The sequence below is a fragment of the Protomyctophum parallelum genome (assembly GCF_964188405.1).
Source record: "Protomyctophum parallelum genome assembly, chromosome: 20".
NCBI lineage: Eukaryota > Metazoa > Chordata > Actinopteri > Myctophiformes > Myctophidae > Protomyctophum > Protomyctophum parallelum.
In genome coordinates this window covers 9,903,085-9,926,907 of record NC_139718.1, presented here as the reverse complement: position 1 = coordinate 9,926,907, position 23,823 = coordinate 9,903,085, and the positions used below count along the sequence as shown (strand labels likewise).

Sequence of the window (23,823 nt, the reverse complement as noted above, 5' to 3'; positions counted from 1 at the left end):
AATGATCCATGTCATGACTGACTCTTCTCTCTGTTAGTATGGTTCCACTCTATTGATCCATGTCATGACTGACTCTTCTCTGTATGCTATACCACTCCAATGATCCATGTCATGACTGACTCTTCTCTCTGTTAGTATGGTTCCACTCTATTGATCCATGTCATGACTGACTCTTCTCTCTGTTAGTATGGTTCCACTCTATTGATCCATGTCATGACTGACTCTTCTCTCTGTTAGTATGGTTCCACTCTATCGATCCATGTCATGACTGACTCTTCTCTCTGTTAGTATGGTTCCACTCTATTGATCCATGTCATGACTGACTCTTCTCTGTATGCTATACCACTCTATTGATCCATGTCATGACTGACTCTTCTCTGTATGCTATACCACTCCATTGATCTATATGATGTCATGACCTACTCTTTTTCTCCTGTGTCCAGTATGGCACCACTCCGTTGATCTGGGCCTCCAGGAAGGGCCATTACGACAGCGTCATGCACCTATTGGCCAACGGAGCCGACGTGGACCAGGAAGGGGCGGTGAGTAGTTAGGCTTGTCCTGAAATACCGTGATATACTAAACGATATCTTGGCATGTATTATCGTTTAGTTATCGTCGCCGTTGACATTCTTCACGAATGTTTTTCTTCATGCATGGTAACTTTGCTACTGTCCAAAAGCTAGCACAGTGGATGTGTGAATATGTCCTGTGTAAATAATATCAATATTGAGTGTAGAGCACAGGCTCTCTTAATACCATTACCAGTTTTCATACAGGTTTTTTATTTATTTGATTGATTTGACAAATGTAGAAGCAGTTAACCCATGGGGTGAGACCCTGATTGCATCTGTGTCACCTTAGCTTTTAACCACTTAAACAATTATTTTAAACTTTAGCTGTTGAAAAATAGCACATCTACAAGCTTATTGTGTGGCACCGATTGCCGCGTTATGAGCTTGTAAATCTGCTATCTTTGAAAAATCGTGAAAATGTGTGCTCTTTGAATATATAACGTTCGCTGTGAAATATCACAGCGAACGTTTAAACTCATGTCTTTGCATCTGGAGGGGTCCCTGTGGAACAACATATTTTCAGATGGGGGGGGGGGGTCGGCGGCCAATTCTATATAATTCTTAAAGGACAACTTTAGTTTTTTTCAACCAAGGTTCATGTTTTAGGATGTTATTAGAGAAAGTAAAAGTGAGTGTTCAATTTTTTTCATTTGCTGCTTTTTTTCGTTTTAGATATTTTAGCTGTTTTTGACAGGATGGGCTGGGGCATTCGAGCATGGGGCTAAATATGTATTTCTTTACATAATTTTATAGCGATTCTTTTTTTTAATCTTTTACTATAGTCCTACTAGACCCCAAGAAATTACATCTGGCCACAAAAGTTCACAGGATCTACTGAATATGAAGGTAGCCTACTGGGGGGAAGCCACACTGTGTGTCATAGGCTCGATATGTCAGTTTGACACATTCAGTATAGCCTGTGATTTTTTTGTGGCCAGATGTAATTTATTGGGGTCTAGTAGGACTATAGTAAATAATAATAAAAAAAAATCGCTATAACATTTTGTAAAGAAATACATATTTAGCCCCATGCTCGAATGCCCCCGCCCCCCTGTCAAAAACAGCTAAAATCCCTCAAATGAAAGAAAGCAGCAAATGAAAAACAAATTACACTCATCTTTTACTTTCTCTAATGAAATGGTTTGAGCAGCACATACATAGAAACATGTTGTGATTTAGAAGACATTTGTCTCATTGGTCTCAACGGTTTTAAACATTTCTCCCGTCCACCGTCCGCCCAGAACTCCATGACGGCGCTGATCGTGGCGGTGAAGGGCGGCTTCAGCGAGGTGGTCAGGGAGCTGCTGAAGAGGAACACCAACGTCAACATGACGGACAAGGACGGCAACACGGCGCTGGCCATCGCCGCCAAGGAGGGACACACGGAGATCGTCCAGGACCTGCTGGACGCCGGGACCTACGTCAACATCCCTGACCGGGTGAGTGAGGCACACTGCTCTGGGAGATAGTTAGTACTGGGACCTACGTCAACTTCCCTGACTGGGTGAGTGAGGCACACTGCTCTGGGAGATAGTTAGTACTGGGACCTACGTCAACATCCCTGACCGGGTGAGTGAGGCACACTGCTGGGGGATAGTTAGTACTGGGACCTACGTCAACATCCCTGACCGGGTGAGTGAGGCACACTGCTGGGGGATAGTTAGTACTGGGACCTACGTCAACATCCCTGACCGGGTGAGTGAGGCACACTGCTCTGGGAGATAGTTAGTACTGGGACCTACGTCAACATCCCTGACCGGGTGAGTGAGGCACACTGCTGGGGGATAGTTAGTACTGGGACCTACGTCAACATCCCTGACCGGGTGAGTGAGGCACACTGCTGGGGGATAGTTAGTACTGGGACCTACGTCAACATCCCTGACAGGGTGAGTGAGGCACACTGCTGGGGGAGATAGTTAGTACTGGGACCTACGTCAACATCCCTGACTGGGTGAGTGAGGCACACTGCTGGGGGAGATAGTTAGTACTGGGACCTACGTCAACATCCCTGACCGGGTGAGTGAGGCACACTGCTGGGAGATAGTTTAGTGCTCAATTGTTTTACTAAAAGTGAAAGTGTCAATACTGCAATGTAAGAACTGCTGCTCCCTTACAAGTAAAAGTCCCTGGAATTTAAAATGCACTTGAGTTAAAGGACCACTTTTCAACCTATCTTCATATAATTGGTCTTCAGTAATAATCATGATAAAATGGCACAATTTATTTTCTACATCATCGATGGGGAATCCAAGCGAATAGAAACTGCAGGCTTTCTAGTCCTGAAAAGTTGCAATGCGAAAATGGAAGCCGATAATAAAAATCTAAAAATGTTTGTAAAAACATTGATGATGTCACTGGAGGACGGGTCTCTGAGTCTGAACTGCCCACAGCCCTCCTATGAGACACAGACTGAGTAGGATTTTTTTTTGTCATTTTATCATGATTATTAGTGAGGACCTATTATATGAAGATACGTTGAAAAGTGGTCCTTTAAAAGTACAAAAGTATTGGCATCAATACTATGCAGATTGTCCCGTTTCATCTTTTCAAATGTATAAAAAAATCTTTTGAAAACAGCAGCAATACGTCGTGACGCATTGTGAGCTTGTAGATCGGCACTACATTTCGGTAAAAATAGTGTTGAAGTGGGTACTGTAGGTTTTGTAATAATAATAAATATCTACAAAGTCACTAGTAACTAAAAGTTTCAAATAACTGTAGTGGAGTAAATACAATATTTAGAGTAGTACGATTCTACTCTAGTACAATTTTCCTCTGAAATGTAATGGAGTAGAAGTAAAAGTATTGACAATTGGAAATACTCCAGTAAAGCAAAAGTACCCTAAAAATAAATGTACTTAGATACTTTACACCAGTGGGGTGAGTGATATCACCACGGGCTCATAGCAACATGAGCGTAAGATAAGTCTTATAATGTTAATATTATCGAATGTTTTCTCTCTCTCTCTCTCTCTCTCTCTCTCTCTCTCTCCCCCCCCCCCCCCCCCCCTCTCTCTGTTTCTCTCTTTGTTGGTGTTGACATATCAGAGTGGGGAGACGGTGCTGATCGGGGCGGTGAGGGGAGGTCATGTGGAGATAGTCCGAGGCCTGCTGAACAAATACGCCGACATTGACGTCAGAGGCCAGGTAGGAGCCTCCCTTTCCCACTCTTCTCCTCTGTCTTATCACATTTTGGGCCGGAACCCCTTTTGGTGTTAGCATCATGTTATGCTTTAGCTATTGAAAAATAGCAGATCTACAAGCTCATAGCGCGCCACCGAGTGGCACGCTACGAGCTTGTAGGTCTGCTATTTATTTTTTAATCGAAGAACGACTGACATAGAAACATAGCTTTTTCAGAAAACTGTCAGGATGTAGAAGACAGAATGGGTTATTCATGGCTCCAAGCTCCTCTCATTTTACATGTACGTGGCTCTCTCTCCAAAGCTCAATCTTTTTTTTATACGTTTGTTTTTTAGTGTGTTCAACCTTTGGTAGAGTTAGTACCAGTGGTCTACTATCTGGAGTTCAAGAATGTTTTATGAAAACGAAGGCCACAAGTTGAACACAGACATATTAAAAGACATATGCATATCGTTGACTAATCACGGCTTCGGTCATATCGCTCGTAAACATAGACCATGGTTATAATGTCTTCATTTCTAGGTTCTTTGTTTACATTTTGTCCAAAGTTATTAAAATGTTACCAAACTTACCTGAATAATTGAGTCAATGTTGAGTGAACATAATTGCATGACACGGTTTAATAAGTCATGGACATGTGTATTTAGTTTAGTAAATCAGTCTTTTCGGCAGGAACCATTTTTGTCTAGATTTCAAATCAATGCATGCTTTAAAATTCATGAAAACGGTGATAACAACATAACCCATTTAGCACGTTGCATTACCTCTGCAAGTTGATGTTCATACCGTACTGAAATGAATAGCATCATAAGATGCTGGTAGCGGTACAGTAAATGGAAAAGTAAATAGACAATATATTCAAAGGAAAAGAAAAGTAAATAGCTACTGCATACTTAGTAAAGCATATTTAATTTAACCCCTTCAGAGTTCAGACCTTGAACGCACCTACTGTATGTCACTTTAGCTTTTAACCACTTTTAACCATTATGTTACGCTTTAGCTGTTGAAAAATAGCAGATACAGTAGCTCATACAGTAGCTCATAAGTTGTGAAAACGTGTGCAAATCTTTCAATATGTATTCTTCCCCAGCGTGCTTTTTTAACTCAAATCTTTGCTTCTGGGAGGTCCCTGGAACTAAATATTTTCAGATGGGGCCAATTTCATGAAAAGGTTTGAGGACAAACTGCTATAGACCGATTCACAGAGGGTTTCCTGGGTGCGGCCATTACTGAGGTGTACCATTAAGTGCAGCAGCACTGATTAGCTACACCTGGTCTACAGAGCACCTGCTCCATGTATTACACCTCAGTAATGGCCGCGCCCAGGGCACCCCTCTGTGAATCGGTCTATATTTATGGGTCGAACAACACTTTTTGCCTCCTTTTCTCTGCATCAGGATGGAAAGACTGCCCTCTACTGGGCGGTGGAGAAAGGCAACGCCACCATGGTGAGAGACATCCTGCAGTGCAACCCAGACACGGAGAGCTGCACCAAGGTAAAGTAACTAAGTACATTTACTTAAGAACTGTACTACTGTATTTTTACTTATATTTTTACTTTGAATATTTCCAATTTAGGTACTTTTACTTCTACTCCACTACATCTCAGAGCGCAAATATTGTACTTTTACTCCACTACAATTATTTGAAAACTTTAGTTACATTTTGGCCATTTGAAAATAGCCGATCTACAAGCTCACAATGTGTCGCAATGCGACACATTGTGAGCTTGTAGATCTGCTATTTTCAAAAGCTTTGTATACATTCGCGATGGGACATTCTGCATAATAAGTACCTTTTACTTTTGTACATTTACTCAAGTCAATTTTGAATTCAGGACTTTTACTTGTAACTACATTGCAGTATTGATACTTTTTACTCAAGTAAGAAATGTGAGTACATTTTCCACCCCTGGGTAAGACTCACAGCAGGGAGAAAGCACACACACGGTGGCATTGAGCCCTTTCATGTGGAGCAGCACATACACACAGTCAGGGGATAGTACAAGAACCTTACCAATGAATTAGCCATAGCCTCTTCTCCAGGTCATCACATCATTTGTGATGACGGCTATGGACGTTTTTAGCCCATGGGTCGTTTTCTTTGTGTAACACTTGCAATGGATTCAGAATCATGAAAACCCCCTAGTTTGACCCATCACATGCTACTTAAAAATATGAACTTTCAGCAGCTGTCAGATTCCCTCACTTTACACTGGTAAAGACATTTATTGGCGAGGGATTTATTCACAGATTGGACATTTTTCTGATAATATTCACTGACTAACAGTAACCCCCAGCAAACTGACTTGAGACTGGACAGCACCCATATAATATTACATTTTTGTGTGTGTGTGTGTGTGTGTGTGTGTGTGTGTGTGTGTGTGTGTGTGTGTGTGTGTGTGTGTGTGTGTGTGTGTGTGTGTGTGTGTGTGTGTGTGTGTGTGTGTGTGTGTGTGTGTGTGTGTGTGTGTGTGTGTGTGTGTGTGTGTGTGTGTGTGTGTGTGTGTGTGTGTGTGTGTGTGCATGTGCGCGAATATCTCAGGATGCAGAGACGCCTCTTATCAAAGCCACCAAGATGAGGAACATAGAGGTAGTGGAGCTGCTGTTGGATAAAGGGGCCAAGGTGTCTGCTGTGGACAAGGTACAGTTCTTTATGCACGCATCTGTAAACAGCCTTATAGGCTGTAAACAAGGTACAGTTCTTTATGCACGCATCTGTAAACAGCTTTATAGGCTGTAAACAAGGTACAGTTCTTTATGCACACATCTGTAAACAGCCTTATAGGCTGTGGACAAGGTACAGTTCTTTATGCACTCATCTGTAAACAGCCTTATAGGCTGTGGACAAGGTACAGTAGCCAACTAGGGGTGGGAAACATGGACAAAATGTAATATGATATTTTGAACAAATACCTTGATCGAACCGGGGATGTTTAACCACTTACTCGAAAGTAATATTATTTTAATATTTTAACAGCACAAATCTTATATGGGGGGGTTCCTGGCACAAAACATGTTCAGATGGGGCTCTGCGGGCAAATACAAAAGTACAAATTCAAAAAAGTAAGAGGATGAGAATGTAGGGGGCGGCTGTGGCTCAGGAGGTAGAGCAGGTCGTCCAATGATCCATAGGACGGCTGTTTGAATTCCGGCTCCTCCTCCTGTCCACATGTCAAAGTGTCCTTGGGCAAGACACTGAACCCTACATTGCCTCCACTGGTCGCCACCATTGGTGTGTGAATGTGGGAAGTGAGGACGCTGGCGTTGACTGTTCGCCACTTCACCAACATATGAATGAATGGACCTTTTGTAAAGCGCTTTGAGTAAGCAGTACGCACTCTGTGCATAGAAAAGCGCTATAATAATGTAATCCGTTAGAACGACTGTCCTAGTAAAACAAAAAAATCACTGTCCCTTCCATCAGAAAGGAGACACTGCGCTCCACATCGCCATCCGAGGGCGAAGCCGCAAGCTGGCCGAGCTGCTCCTGAGGAACCCTAAAGATGGCCGCCTTCTGTACCGTCCCAACAAGGCCGGAGAGACGCCCTACAACATCGACTGCACCCACCAGAAGAGCATCCTCACTCAGATATTTGGAGCCAGTAAGAGACGCATCGTTGAAATTCACACCGCTGCAATATTTCCCCACAATGCCCTAATAATGCTTGATTCATGGCATGCCCCCTTGTACAACGGTGCTGTACACCAAAAATAGCTGATCTACAAACTCACAACGCGCTGCAGATGTGATGCTTTGGGAGTTTGTGGATCGGCTATTTTTGCCGTGCTGTACTACACCAGCGCGGCTGAAGAATAAATCAGACTTAAGGTGGTTTTGTGGCGTCTCAAATCATTGGCCTGAACTAGACTTTAGACACAGCTAATAGTCATACTGCCCTCAATTGATAGAGTTTTGTTCTCTGAAGTCTCTATGTTCTCAAACTCTAATACTGTACTCTCTTCTGTTTATTCTTCATAATTTATTCTCCCATATTGCTTGGACTTTCTCTCCCTTTCTCTCTGTCTTTCTTTCTTTTGCTTCAACTCGATTATAATTATTTTTCAGCGGCATGACATGAATGTCTTATATGTTGCCAAAGCAAGCAGTATGTATAAACTATGAAACTATGAAAAACGTTGTTACTATAAAGTGATAAGTAACAAACAAACAAACAAATACATTTAATTTTATAAAGCAAAAATAAAAAGCTCCATTAACATAAATGTGCTAATCCAATGTCTTGTCTGTCCCAGAGCACCTGTCTCCCTCCGAGTCCGACGGGGACATGCTGGGTTATGACCTGTATGCCAGTGCGCTGGCCGACATCCTGAGCGAGCCCACCATGCAGCCGCCCATCTGCGTGGGCCTGTACGCCCAGTGGGGCAGCGGGAAGTCCTTCCTGTTGAAGAAACTGGAGGGTAAGGAAGTCTGCCTGCTCATTTTTGTATGTCCATAACAAAAATGTACATCACAAGCTAGCATGTCCAGCATCTGATGCAGCAGCAGCGCTGCATGCACAGTACAGTTGAGTATACTGACTGCTGCTCTGTGACACCCTCACTATTAACCCATTCTGACCTGAGATCAGATTCATACGAGGTTTCCGCCGGACACACACTGGTCCTGATGAACCCATTCTGACCTGAGATCAGATTCTAGAAATGTCAGTCGCTCTTCGATTTTTCAAAAATAGCAGACCTACAAGCTCGTATCGCGCCACTCGGTGGCGCGATATGAGCTTGTAGATCTGCTATTTTTAAATAGCTAAAGCATAACATGATGCTGACACCAAAATGGGTGCCCGGTCAGAATGGGTTAAAACTCATCCACCGCTAGATGGCAGTAGCAATAGTTTAGCACAGGCCCAACATAGATTTGTTTTATTTTTTTTTAGAAAGAGAGTTGTAAGATAAAATAAAAAAAAACGTCTTTGGCCTGGATGGCTATCTGTGAAAATAAGTCAAATAAGTACTTGGCCAAGAATGAGTTTTAACTAAAGTGTACAAATGTTTTAATGGTGAGAGAGAGAGAGAGAATGGACAAACTGTTGTAATGTCATATTCACAAATTGTACTACAATAATCTTCCCCAAATCTCCAAATGAGTTAATCGTTAAACTTAACGCAATGTTTTTCTCTGGGCCAAACGGTCTTCCTCTTCCATTCTCTACAATGGACCACTATGGAAGAAATGCCCCCGGGGCTTTTTGTGTTCTGTTTTTACTAGCATAGCTTGTGGCTGTGCTACTGTACTGTGATGAAATTAACCCATTCTGACCTGAGATCAGATTAAAAAAATGTCTTCTACATCCTGACAGTTTTCTGAAAAAGCTATGTTTCTATGTCAGTCGTTCTTCGATAAAAAAAAAAATAGCAGACCTACAAGCTCGTAGTGCGCCACTCGGTGGCGCGCTATGAGCTTGTAGATAGCTAAAGCATAACATAATGCTAACACCAAAATTGGTTCCCGCCCAAAATGGATTAAACACTTTTAACCACCGACATTAGCCAAAAATAGATCTTGTAGATCAGCTATTTTTGACAAAAATTGGCCGAAGTACAGAGACAACTCGGGTTCAGTTTAGTAAATCTAAAGCAGTGGTTCCCAAACTTTTTTAACCCGTGACCCAAAACAGGACCCAAACTACTGAAAATAGCAGATTTACAAGCTCACAACGCAACGCTTCGCACCGCGTTGTGAGCTCTTCACTACTTCTTAAATATTTGTTCTAATTTCTTTGATTTTTCTTTTATTTCTTCATGGATATTGGTTTAATGCATGAGGAGTTGTCCTTTTATGGGGGGGGGAATTATTTTTGATAATGTTTTGAAATAACCAATAATTCAAAACAAAACGTAGTAAACCAAAAATAAATGGACCCATAAAAATGTGTCCGTGACCCCCCTCATGGGTCCCGACCATAGACTGTAAAAGAATATGGACAAAGCGTTCGCCGGGTCTGATATGGGCGTAAAATGAAGCCACTCAGTCCTTGTATTGTAAATCGCCATCTTTCTAGATCCGTTTTGGCCCAGCTGGCCATTGGCTGGCCCAGACAACGAGGCGGGACTTCCCCCCCTTCTTCTTAGTTGGTTTTTATTTTGACTCGAACGGGGGGTTGCTCCCGATCATAGACTGTAACGGTAGCCACGCCCCTCAGAACATACGCGACTTTATGGTCATTTTTTCAATAAATGGGACCATCATTTTCCAAAAAGAATATTATGACATTAGAAATGAGACTTTAAACTAGTGACTGGAAGCAGAAAGTATTCATGACCATGTTTATTAAGGTAATACAGTCTAGGTGAAGTTGGGCCCAAATACATGGACCTCTATGGGGATATGGGTTTTTTTGGGCCCAATGACAGCGCCACAACACTTTCATGATGTCCCGATTTCCATAGAAACGCATGTCTTTCAGAAAACTGTCATGATTTAAAAGACATTTGTAGAATCAGGTCCTCAGGTCTTAATGGGGTAATATAATAACGTGTTCAATGGATCCTTCCTCTCTCAGATGAGATGAAGACGTTTGTAGAATCAGGTCCTCAGGTCCTAATGGGGTAATATAATAACGTGTTCAATGGGTCCTTCCTCTCTCAGATGAGATGAAGACGTTTGTAGAATCAAGTCCTAATGGGGTAATATAATAACGTGTTCAATGGGTCCTTCCTCTCTCAGATGAGATGAAGACGTTTGTAGAATCAGGTCCTCAGGTCCTAATGGGGTAATATAATAACGTGTTCAATGGGTCCTTCCTCTCTCAGATGAGATGAAGACGTTTGTAGAACCAGGTCCTAATGGGGTAATATAATAACGTGTTCAATGGGTCCTTCCTCTCTCAGATGAGATGAAGACGTTTGTAGAACCAGGTCCTAATGGGGTAATATAATAACGTGTTCAATGGGTCCTTCCTCTCTCAGATGAGATGAAGACGTTTGTAGAATCAGGTCCTAATGGGGTAATATAATAACGTGTTCAATGGGTCCTTCCTCTCTCAGATGAGATGAAGACGTTTGTAGAATCAGGTCTTAATGGGGTAATATAATAACGTGTTCAATGGGTCCTTCCTCTCTCAGATGAGATGAAGACGTTTGTAGAATCAGGTCCTAATGGGGTAATATAATAACGTGTTCAATGGGTCCTTCCTCTCTCAGATGAGATGAAGACGTTTGTAGAATCAAGTCCTAATGGGGTAATATAATAACGTGTTCAATGGGTCCTTCCTCTCTCAGATGAGATAAAGACATTTGTAGAATCAGGTCCTCAGGTCTTAATGGGGTAATATAATAACGTGTTCAATGGGTCCTTCCTCTCTCAGATGAGATGAAGACGTTTGTAGAATCAGGTCCTAATGGGTTAATATAATAACGTGTTCAATGGGTCCTTCCTCTCTCAGATGAGATGAAGACGTTTGTAGAATCAGGTCCTAATGGGGTAATATAATAACGTGTTCAATGGGTCCTTCCTCTCTCAGATGAGATGAAGACGTTTGTAGAATCAGGTCCTAATGGGGTAATATAATAACGTGTTCAATGGGTCCTTCCTCTCTCAGATGAGATGAAGACGTTTGTAGAATCAGGTCCTAATGGGGTAATATAATAACGTGTTCAATGGGTCCTTCCTCTCTCAGATGAGATGAAGACATTTGTAGAATCAAGTCCTAATGGGGTAATATAATAACGTGTTCAATGGGTCCTTCCTCTCTCAGATGAGATGAAGACGTTTGTAGAATCAGGTCCTCAGGTCTTAATGGGGTAATATAATAACGTGTTCAATGGGTCCTTCCTCTCTCAGATGAGATGAAGACGTTTGTAGAATCAAGTCCTAATGGGGTAATATAATAACGTGTTCAATGGGTCCTTCCTCTCTCAGATGAGATGAAGACGTTTGTAGAATCAAGTCCTAATGGGGTAATATAATAACGTGTTCAATGGGTCCTTCCTCTCTCAGATGAGATGAAGACGTTTGTAGAATCAGGTCCTCAGGTCCTAATGGGGTAATATAATAACGTGTTCAATGGGTCCTTCCTCTCTCAGATGAGATGAAGACGTTTGTAGAATCAAGTCCTAATGGGGTAATATAATAACGTGTTCAATGGGTCCTTCCTCTCTCAGATGAGATGAAGACGTTTGTAGAATCAAGTCCTAATGGGGTAATATAATAACGTGTTCAATGGGTCCTTCCTCTCTCAGATGAGATGAAGACGTTTGTAGAATCAGGTCCTAATGGGGTAATATAATAACGTGTTCAATGGGTCCTTCCTCTCTCAGATGAGATGAAGACGTTTGTAGAATCAGGTCCTCAGGTCCTAATGGGGTAATATAATAACGTGTTCAATGGGTCCTTCCTCTCTCAGATGAGATGAAGATGTTTGTAGAATCAGGTCCTAATGGGGTAATATAATAACGTGTTCAATGGGTCCTTCCTCTCTCAGATGAGATGAAGACCTTTGTAGAACCAGGTCCTAATGGGGTAATATAATAACGTGTTCAATGGGTCCTTCCTCTCTCAGATGAGATGAAGACGTTTGTAGAATCAGGTCCTAATGGGGTAATATAATAACGTGTTCAATGGGTCCTTCCTCTCTCAGATGAGATGAAGACGTTTGTAGAATCAGGTCTTAATGGGGTAATATAATAACGTGTTCAATGGGTCCTTCCTCTCTCAGATTAGATAAAGACGTTTGTAGAATCAGGTCCTCAGGTCCTAATGGGGTAATATAATAACGTGTTCAATGGGTCCTTCCTCTCTCAGATGAGATGAAGACGTTTGTAGAATCAGGTCCTAATGGGGTAATATAATAACGTGTTCAATGGGTCCTTCCTCTCTCAGATGAGATGAAGACGTTTGCGGGCCAGCAGGTGGAGCCGTTGTTCCAGTTCTCCTGGCTGGTGGTGTTCCTGACGCTGGTGCTGTGTGGGGGCGTGGCCACGGTGCTGGGCTTCACCGTGGACCCCCGGCTGGCCATCGCTGTGTCCCTCAGCCTGCTGGCACTCATCTACACCTTCTTTGGTGAGAGGGGGGGACGCGCACACACACACACACACACACACACACACACACACACACACACACACACACACACACACACACACACACACACAAATCACCTCTCTAAATAGTATTTTGTCTGTACTTTTAAGTGTAACTGTTTTGAAAAGCGACACATAAATTGTAGCTTAGTATTATAATTATTATTTTGATGTTATCATTACATGTACCTGTTTCACTTGACGGGGGTAATTTCCTGCTGTCATTGCAGTGCATTTCGATCACTAGAGGGTGCCGTTATGCAGGCAATACTACTATCAATCACTAGAGGGTGCCGCTATGCAGGCAATACTACTATCAAAGCCATTCTCACTACACTACTGTTCACTGTTCTGTTCCAAGGTGGTGCGGTTTTGTTTTTAAAGATAGAGTGAAGTGCTGTGATTTTTGTATTTGTTTTTTCCAGTTTTTCATGTGTTTTATGAGGTGACAGTACTTCATTAGACCCCTTGGTGTGGTTGTTCTGTGCAATGATGTCTTCCTTTTGTATATTAAGGTTTTTTTTCCCAAAAACCGTCCATTCTGGGACATCTACATGACCACTAATGGAAATGTAAAATTAATATAGTTTAGTTTAGTAGTTTAGTGTAGTAACAGATAGATGTGTGTTTCAGTAAGAGCATGGTGTTCTGTTCTGTGACGTCTCCAGTGCTGGTGTACTAGTGTAGTAATCCTGTTCTCTTGTGTCTACAGTGCTGGTGTACTAGTGTAATGTGTTCTGTTCTCCTGTGTCTCCAGTGCTGGTGTACTTCGGAGGCCGTCGTGAGGGGGAGAAGTGGAACTGGGCCTGGGTCATCAGTACCCGTCTGGCCCGCCAGGTGGGATACATGGAACTGCTGCTCAAACTCATGTTCGTCAACCCCCCCGAGCTGCCCGAGCAGACCACCCGCGCCCTGCCCGTCAGGTGACAGCCGCACGCACGAAACGCACGCACGTACGCACGCACACAGAAAGAACACATGCTCTCTAAGCATTGTTTGCCAGCATCTATGTGATTGCTAGCCATCTTATGCACGCACACACACACACACACACACACACACACACACACACTGCTGGTGCAGCAGTGGCTCAGGAGATGGAGCGCGTGCTTGGGAGTTGGGAATCGGAAGCTTCCCGGTTAGATCCCCGGCTCTCCCTGGGTTAGTATGCCAAAGTGTCCTTGAGCAACACTGAACCCCTAACTGCTCATGATGAGCAGGTTGGTACAAATCCAGAATAAACAACAATACACACAGGATCACAACAAGCATCTTCTATACACAGACTACAATGCATGAGTAAATGCGTCTGAAATGTAGTTGCTTCTACACTATTCTCTGGCACATGGATGAAGCTGTCTCTGACTGAGCTGCCGTGTCCATGTCCATGTGGACTTTGTCTGTTCTCCCTACAGGTTCCTGTTCACAGACTACAACCGCCTGTCCAGCGTGGGAGGGGAGACCTCCATGGCGGAGATGATCGCCACCCTCTCTGACGCCTGCGAGAGGGAGTTCGGCTTCATGGCCACCAGGCTCTTCAGGGTCTTCAAGAACGACGAGATCCAAGGTGCGTTAACGACGCATTGACCTGGAATGCATCTGTGTCACCTTTAGCTTTTAAACCACTTTTAACCATTATTTTAAACTTTTAGCTATTGAAAAATGGGAGCTATTTTTGAAAATCATGTGCAAATTTTGAGTATATATGCGTTCACAGCAAACGTTTTTAACTCCTATCTTTGCTTCTGGGGGGTCCCTGGAACAACATATTTTCAGATGGGGCGGCCGGTGGCCAAATACATACAGTCAATGTTCCCCCTAAGGTGCGCCCGTGGTGGTATTCAAATACCACCAAAAGTAATCGGCAAACCATGCTATAAAAACTGGTCAAACATTGGCCAGATTGTTAAATAATATAAGAAAGAGGCAACTACAAAGTTCACAACGAGCTTGTAGATCGGCTATTTTCACTATTTTTTTTGTGGAACCATTCTGTTTCTTGTCTTGGTGGGGGGTCCCCACTCCCCGGTTCAAATATGATTACTTTGGGGGGTCACAGCCGGAAAAGGTTGAGAACCACTGATATAGACTACCTGAATATTCCTAACATTGCTAGCCTACTACCTTGATATAAAATAAAAATGTTGTAACTTGTAGTGCGTAACCTTATGTAACTATTCATTGATTCACTCGTATACCAAAATCCATTTTGGAAAAAAAGAAAAAAATCACACCTGTGTGAAGTGAGGGTCGCTCACAACGTTTGGATAGTTGGTGTCAAGGTGACGTATGTTTGCTCAGTAGTTGCTGATGTCTGCTCAGGAGGTTTGAGTGTTTGCTCAGAGGGAACATTGCATACAGTATAAGTTTTGAGGTCCTTGACATGAAATAGTTTGACCTGACATAGATAGAAACATAGATTTTTCCAGAAAACAGTCATGATTTCAAGAATCATTTGTAGAATCTGGTTTCAGGTCTCAATGGTAGATTTCTTCCTACCTGAACACAGGGTTTAAATGACTAACTGGAAGAGCAGTGAGACCACATGTTATATCACCATACAGATCAGGTCAGAATAACGTTTTATTCCCTACAAAAGTTCCAACACTATTATTCTTCTATTTCTCAGATTATAGAAGTTTATTTAATGTCAATAGGAGGTACCGGTAAACGTTTTCACCTGTTCCCCCATTCAGTCTGTTCCACAATACTAATCTCTCTTTAAAAAAACATTTTGGGGCGGGAACCCCTTTTGGTGTTGGCATCATGTTATGCTTTAGCTATTGAAAAATAGCAGATCTACAAGCTCGTAGCGCGCCACCGAGTGGCACGCTAAGAGCTTGTAGGTCTGCTATTTTTGAAAAGTCGTGAAAATGTGGCGCAAATCTTTGAATATATGTTCTTTCAGAAGAGTTTTTATTTCGACGTCAGGCCTAATTGGGTTAAACCTCTCTCTCTCTCTCTCTCTCTCTCTCTCTCTCTCTCTCTTCCCCCCCCCATCCATCCATGTCTCTCTCTCTCTCTCCCCCCCCCCCCCATCATCCATCCATGTCTCTCTCTCTCTCCCCCCCCCCATCATCCATCCATGTCTCTCTCTGTTTCCCCCCCCCCCCCCCCCCATCCATCCATGTCTCTCTCTCTCTCTCCCCCCCCCATCATCCATCCATGTCTCTCTCTGTCTTCCCCCCCCCCCCCCCCCCATCCATCCATGTCTCTCACTGTGCAGGTAAGAAATGGAAGAAGACGTGCTGCGTTCCATCCTTTGTGCTGTTTGCACTGACTCTGGGCTGCCTCATCACTGGAGTGGCTCTGCTGGCCATTTTCAAGGTACTTTTTTTAAAGTATATACACCAGTGATTCTCAACCTATATTTTTAATTTCAAGGACCCTTTAGTGTACTTTGCATCTCTCAAGACCCCGATATGGTAAAAAATCCTCACTGTTAATTTAACTCTGAATGTGTACAAATGGAACCAAAATATCTCCATGTGATATCAGTCCAACATGTCAATCTACACATCCCCACTGATAGAGAATCGCAGCTTTAGTTAGTAGTGTTTTACCTTTTTTTCTCTGTAAAAATGAATGTTTTTATTTAGATATTTGGTGTGGCTTTATTGATATTTTAGTAGTTTCAGTTTGACAGTAACCCGCAACGTGCTGTCAGACTAGATTACCATCCTAACCCATTTTGGGGCGGGAACCCCTTTTGGTGTTTTAAACATTATGTTATAATTTAGCTATTGAAAAATAGCAGATCTACAAGCTCATAGCGCGCCACCGAGTGGCGCGCTACGAGCTTGTAGGTCTGCTATTTTTTGAAAAATCGTAAAAATGTGGCGCAAATCTTTGAATATAATATATTCTTTCAAAGTGAATGTTTTTAAATCGGGTCTACGCCAAAAAAAACCCATTGGACTGCTTTGTGTGCTCCTCCAGGTGGACCCTTTGAACCTGACGGTGAACGCAGTGCTCATAGGCATGGCCAGCGTGGTGGGTCTGGCTCTGCTGCTCAACTGCAGGACGTGGTGGCAGGTGGCCGACTCTGTGCTCAACTCCCAGAGGAAACGCCTGCACAGCGCCGCCAACAACCTGACCAAACTCAAGAGTGAAGGCTTCATGAAGGTATTATACAGTCAATGCACTCTGAAAAGCTCCCCCAAGACGATGTATCGATGTATGGACGGATTATGCTACATTATGGACCCGGGCCAGTGCCCAGGGGCCCATACAGTGTATATGTATGTTAGTCTGACCATGCCAGGCTAGAGGTTCACATTATTGGAGCAACGCTGTTCCTCTGTGGATCCACAGGATTATTTTTTTGCCAGGTGCTTGAAAAGCGCCTGGACTACATTAGCTACTTCTCTCTACTAGCACGTACTGACGACTGTAGTGACGACCTTAGTGGGCACTTTTTCATGATTGGCTGCCTCTAAGCCTAATGGGACTTACCCATAAAACCCATAGTCTGAATGGCATAACAACCCATACTCTGAACGCCACAACGTGAAGCCGTGTTGGCTTCACGTTAACACCAGTGACTTTGGACGGCGACAGAAGCTGATGTTATGAGCTAACTGGAGCTAGAGGAAAGCCATAACAAAACAGTGAGTGAACCAACAAAAGTCGGAAATGAACGAACGAAAAAAATGGGGGTAAAGACGCACGCACAACGCAGACGGTCAAGCAGCAGCGCTTGCCGCACCTGGCGTTTATGACTCAAGTCGTTCTTGTTTTTATCTCCACCGTATACCGTTTCACACACTATATAGAAATATATTTATAATAATTAATCATTTTGCGTCATGTTCGCTTCTTGTTGAGTGTTTTTCTTGTCTTTTTTTCCACACCAGGTGCTGAAGCACGAGGTGGAGCTGATGTCCAAGATGGCCAAGACCATCGACGGCTTCACCCAGAACCAGACCCGCATGGCGGTCATCATCGACGGCCTGGACGCCTGCGAGCAGGACAAAGTGCTACAGATGCTGGACACGGTGTGTATGTGTGTGTGTGTGCGCGCGTGTGTGTGTGTGTGTGTGTGTGTGTGTGTGACCATGTGCGGTGGGTGGGTGCAGCTCCCTCTAACAGGATAATTCAAAAGAACTTCATAATTAAATATCCATATCCATTATGCAAATCTCCAACTGTGAGAGGGCCTTTTGTAGAGAATCCGTCATGTGGACTTTACCTCTCAGTGGCTCTTTCACCTACGCACACACACACACACGCACACACACACACACACACACACACACACACACTGCTCAGTGGCCACCGCTGTCTCCACAGCTGTCCCAGATCGCCTCCAAGTTCATATTCCTCCTCCCCAGCTGGCGTAATAGAATTTCCTTCGGCTAAATGTTGTTATTTGGAGGAGTAATCCTCCAGAGAATGGCGGTCTCCTGTGTCCTAATGTAATCTTGTGTCTCTCTCTCTGAGAGCACCTCCCCGTCCCGTCAAAGCGTCTTCTGTTGGAGCTGAAGATTCCACTTTGAACCACCTGAACCCTAGCTATAGCACCCCTCCTCCCCCACTATGATGAAGGAAACGTTCACAGAAGATAGCAGACCCGCAAGCTCACAGCGCGTCCCGTTGCCAGCTTGTAGATCTGCCTTTGTGTCAGAGAACAGATGTGGTGTAGAGAGGGGACCAAATACTGAACCAACCCCAGTCTACTTTGTTTTCCAAGTATAGGGGGAGTTAACTCAGAAACCAAACAAAGTGGAAAAAGCGGCACTCCAAATTTAACCCATTCTGACCTGAGATCAGATTCATACGAAGGTTTCCACTGGACACACACTGGTCTGATTAACCCATTCTGACCTGAGATCAGATTCTAAAAATGTCAGTCGTTCTTCGATTTTTCAAAAATAGCAGACCTACAAGCTCGTAGCGCGCCACTCGGTGGCGCGCTATGAGCTTGTAGATCTGCTATTTTTAAATAGCTAAAGCACGACATGATGCTAACACCAAAATGAGTGTTAATTTTTTTTCATTTTATACTTTCTTTCGTTTTAGGGATTTTTAGCTGTTTTTGACAGGAGGGGCGGGGGCATTTGAGCATGGGGCTAAATATGTATTTCTTTACAAAATATTATGGCGATTTATTATTTTATTATTTACTATAGTCCTACTAGACCCCAGGAAATTACATCTGGCCACAGAAGATCACAGGATCTACTGAATGTGAAGGAGGCCTACTGGGGGGAAGCCACACTGTGTGTCATAGGCTCAATATGCAGTTTGACACGTTCAGTAGATCTCGTGATCTTTTGTGGCCAGCTGTAATTTCTTGGGGTCTAGTAGGACTATACTAAATAATAAAAAAAGAAATCACCATATTTTGTAAAAAGCCCCATGCTCGAATGCCCCCGCCCCCCCCCCCCCCTGTCAAAAACAGCTAAAATCCCTAAAACGAAAGAAAGCAGCAAATGAAAAAAGATTAACACTCATCTTTTACTTTCTCTAATAACAACCTAAAACATGAACCTTGGTTGAAAAAAACTAAAGTTGTCCTTTAAAGACTGGCTCAGATGCAATTTTCCATATTTCATTGAGAAGAATGCTAACGTGTTTTCGACGACAGCCTTCTTCAGAGCAGATTTAAAAATCACACCAAAATCACACCACTGAGCGGTGCAACTATACTTTTCTTGTGATTGTTTTCTTTACTCTGTAATACTGTACGGTACAGTTGTATTGTTCGTTATACCTTTTATTGTTATTGTTATAGTGCTCAGTGTGAATGTAGGCTTACTAGGCTGCTCAACAGTGCCACTTTATGTCACCCAGCGGGATTGCAGCTGGTCATACCCCAGACAGACAGACAGACAGACAGACATAAATAGGGACACACACGGCCAGTCAGTTTGAGCACAAAAAGCATACTTAGTGGCCCAGGCCGTAGCGTAACGGTCTGGGCACCGGACTGGTAATCCAGTCGCAGTGTGCCGCGGGTTCGACTCCCGGACCCGACACGGCCTTTACTGCATGTCACCCCCCCATCTCTCTCCCGTTTCCTGTCAGCCTACTGTCTGTCCCTTCAAAAAATCAATAAAAGGCGTAAGCCGCAAAAAAATATCTTAAAAAAAAAAAAAAAAAAAAAAAAAAAAAAGCATACTTAGTGATTATATGTCTTTATTTTTTCCTAGTTTGTTTATTTTGTTAAAAAAATATTTTTTCCTACTACTACTGGCTAATGTGGTCGTAAGGACAGAACTGCTAACCAGACGCTGCCAGATGAGGGCGGTATTGGGTAACCATGTTCCCCAACACAGTCTTCATCTGGGATCTCTCAGGGAGTTGAGCTGACAAAAATCCGTTCCGTACCGGACCAATCAGCGTGAGCTAAGGGCGGGATATGTGCGAAACCGGATGTGAAGCTATCTAGACACGTCAATATGATTGGTTGTGTTTGCACGCCCACACAGTGATAGACAGACGGTCCCATCCAATCATCTACCAAGTATCTTGAAAAAAAGGATAGCCCCGTCATCGAATTTGCTTCCGCGATCCCAGATCCCAATAAGCTGTGAAACAAATTTGTGTAGCAAGCTTCTTGGATCTGGCAGCGTCAGGTTACAGAACTGCAGCATCACTCCCAATCTTCAGCCGTAGCCTGAAAACCCACCTTTTCAGACTCCATCATGGCCCATAGCACTTACCCTAACCCCTTAGATAGCATTTCTGTTGGCTTAGATAGCATTTGACACAGACTTATAGCATGTTATGTAGACAGCACTATAATTGTATTGTATATAGTCATAGCACACCATAGTACATATGTATAGCATAGTAGTAAATATGTATAGTTTATATGTATAGTGTATGTATAGTTTCATTATATAGATATTCCACTGTTACCTTCTTAGCTTACGCATGTTTCATGATAAATGCTTTTATGTGATGTATTCCCATGCTTTTGTTCTTGCTTAAATGTAAGTCGCTCTGGATTAAGAGCGTCTGCTAAATGCCTAAATTGTAAATTGTAAATTGTAATGGTATGATCTTCACAAGTTGCTATTCCTAAGACGGTGACTCAGTTGGAGAAAGGAAGGGTGTGAGAACGGTACAGTAGGTTCACTGGCCTGGGAGCGCTCAGCGCTGGCATGGGGTCTGACAAATCACACGCAAATCAGTGTCCTGTGACACTTGGGACACTATCCCTTAGTTAGAAGAGTGGGAAACCCCCCCTCCCCCCCCCTCCCCCTCCCGTCATGTGCTGTTTGCTGACAATCGGCTTTTTGAAACGGTCGTTAGTCAGTTAAACTAGCGCTGGGAGTCGCAGCGTTCCAAAGCCATTAGTGTCAGATGTCACTCAGGCTCGTCGTTTAATTTGGCATCTTTTCATTTTGATATGTGCTCATTTAATGTGGTTTATTTCAATTTGATGGATTAGGATGAGGGTTTGCCCCCGAAGCACTCCTCGCTAGCTGTTAGCTAAAACAAGCTTAAACATCAGAGAGTGCGTGACTGTGATTTATCCTCAAAGGACAACGTGAGCTTGTTTTAGGAAGGACAGACCTGCTTGGCCCTGAAACTCTCAGCGAGAGCACGTCGACATCGTTATTTTCAGAAGAATGACTTCTTTTGACTAAAATCTACTATTAAGGCGAGGCTTTAATAGCAACGATGCCACACGCGGAAATATCTTATATTTAGCGATTCCTAAACCTACAGTATGCCAAGTTAGATCAGAATCACAAATTAACCACTTTCAAACTGGCATTGCTATTTTGGGCATGGCTTTGTGGGTAGAACATTAAAAAATGAGTTAAAATAGCACATTTACAAGCTCACTGTGTTTTTAACATTGGCACTATGTAATTCATCGTACAACAAAGTATGTGGTTAAAAAGCAGTCCAGGTCATCACTGTGACAGAGGGATATGCAATCAGACGCTGGCCATTACGCTATATCTGTTTTGCATGAAAGTTTATGGTGAAAGACTCATCATCTGACTACGGTTAGGATCCATTATGATTCCACATTCCATCTTAACGATCATACGAACTTAACAGTTCTCTCTATTTCCTCTATTTAAAAAAATCCTTAAATAATTTTGGCCTTCATTGTAATTTTTGATAGACACAAATTCAACTAGATAAAGTGCCCCTCGGGGGCATCGACCGGGTTAACAGTGCCGGAGTTTAGCTGGTAACAGACGGACGCGCGTGCGTGCGCGCGCGCACACACACACACACACACACACATGGACGGAGTGCAAATACACCAGATTTAGTACAGATGCTAATTTCCATCCGTAGTTCCCGGGCATGGAACACTAAACAAAACTAAGACATAAGACGAGAGAGAGGACATCATACAAAAACACATTTCAAACACAGTAAAAAGAGAAAATAAGTGTTTATAGAAATAAGAAAACTATTTCTAGGGTAGGCCTAATCCGGGTCCCGGATCCCGACCGACCAGCTAACCCCCCTCCATTCTCCCCGTCCAACAGGTGAGGGTCTTGTTCTCCAAAGGCCCCTTCATCTCGGTGTTTGCCAGCGACCCTCACATCATCATCAAGGCCATCAACCAGAACCTCAACAGCGTGCTGCGGGACTCCAACATCAACGGCCACGACTACATGAGGAACATCGTCCACCTGCCCGTGTTCCTCAACAGCCGCGGCCTCAGCACGGCCAAGAAGCTCTGCATGGCGGCGGCGGCGGTGCCCCCCGTCAACGGAGACCTCGTACCGGCCGAGGGTAACTAACGGCGGCATCATAGACCGAGTGGTCTTCTTATAACCTTTTTCCTTGATCTGGGCACCACTTGAGAACCTCAAAAGCGGACCTACAAGCAGACCTACAAGGACCTACAAGCAGACCTACAAGCTCATAGCGCGCCACCGGGTGGCGCGCTATGAGCTTGTAGGTCTGCTATTTTTGAAAAATCGAAGAACGACTTGTCAAGATGTAGAAGACATTTTTTTAATCTGATCTCAGGTCAGAATGGGTTAACTCACCTGCCGAGAAGGCGCTGCCTAGGCTAGGTCAAAAGACGTTCTAGGCGGCGAATGGGCAATCGATCCATTGCGCCCCGGCTTGGATGAGTTAACCCATTCTGACCTGAGATCAGATTCATACGAGGTTTTCCACTGGACACACACTGGTCTGATTAACCCATTCTGACCTGAGATCAGATTCTAAAAATGTCAGTCGTTCTTCATTTTTTCAAAAATAGCAGACCTACAAGCTCGTATCGCGCCACTCGGTGGCGCGATATGAGCTTGTAGATCTGCTATTTTTCAATAGCTAAAGCATAACATGATGCCGACACCAAAATGGGTGCCCGGTCAGAATTAGTTAAAATAGTATACTTTAAGTACCTATTTATCAGTATCATGGCAATGAAAACCAATTCTTCAAGGTTCTAAAGACCATGAATGTTTTATACATAATGTTTTTTGTCATAATGTTTTTTGTCATATTAATGCTATATTATCATTAAAATCTCAGTCTTTTGCTAATTATTTGGGGACCCAATGCGATAGTAGATTAGACTATTTACGACACATCATAACACGACGGAGCACAAATGAAGCATTAGAACGTTGCGAGGGTGAAGTCATCGTAGAGTTTGCTGGAGACTTTCACCACGGAAAAATAATACATAAATGATTAAGACATATATATATTCATGTATGCTTTGTTTAACCCATGTTGGGCGGGAACCCCTTTTGGTGTTAGCATTATGTTATGCTTTAGCTATTGAAAAATAGCAGATCTACAAGCTTATAGCGCGCCACCGAGTGACGCGCTACGAGCTTGTATAGGTCTGCTATTTTTGAAAAATCAAAGAACGACTGACATACAAACATGGCTTTTTCAGAAAACTGTCAGGATGTAGAAGACATTTTTAGAATCTGATCTCGGGTCAAAATGGGTTAAATTACATAATTTTAATGATTCTGTGTGTGTGTCTGTGTGTGTGTCTGTCTGTGTGTCTGTCTGTGTGTGTGTCTGTAGGGTGGCATGAGGACACGGACAGGAAGAACAGCGGAGGAGATCAGAACAAGCTGGGCAGCAGGAACGCCCTCAACCGCAGGGTA

The 23,823-nt window shown here is 43.3% G+C and overlaps 1 protein-coding gene across 5 annotated transcripts in view; it reads left to right on the top strand.

Moving 5' to 3' along the window:
* kidins220a (kinase D-interacting substrate 220a) overlaps positions 1-23,823 on the top strand; it is a 100,060-nt gene that overhangs the window by 17,221 nt on the left and 59,016 nt on the right. For all 5 annotated transcript variants that reach the window (XM_083791997.1, XM_083791996.1, XM_083791995.1 and 2 more), the window contains 15 exons: positions 444-542; positions 1,817-2,014; positions 3,624-3,722; positions 5,117-5,215; positions 6,264-6,362; positions 7,146-7,323; positions 7,976-8,140; positions 12,561-12,740; positions 13,518-13,683; positions 14,176-14,327; positions 15,987-16,087; positions 16,700-16,885; positions 17,617-17,757; positions 22,228-22,477; positions 23,741-23,820. In XM_083791997.1, coding sequence (XP_083648123.1) covers positions 444-542; positions 1,817-2,014; positions 3,624-3,722; positions 5,117-5,215; positions 6,264-6,362; positions 7,146-7,323; positions 7,976-8,140; positions 12,561-12,740; positions 13,518-13,683; positions 14,176-14,327; positions 15,987-16,087; positions 16,700-16,885; positions 17,617-17,757; positions 22,228-22,477; positions 23,741-23,820 — 2,193 coding nt within the window. The remainder of the gene's footprint in view (positions 1-443; positions 543-1,816; positions 2,015-3,623; positions 3,723-5,116; positions 5,216-6,263; positions 6,363-7,145; positions 7,324-7,975; positions 8,141-12,560; positions 12,741-13,517; positions 13,684-14,175; positions 14,328-15,986; positions 16,088-16,699; positions 16,886-17,616; positions 17,758-22,227; positions 22,478-23,740; positions 23,821-23,823) is intronic.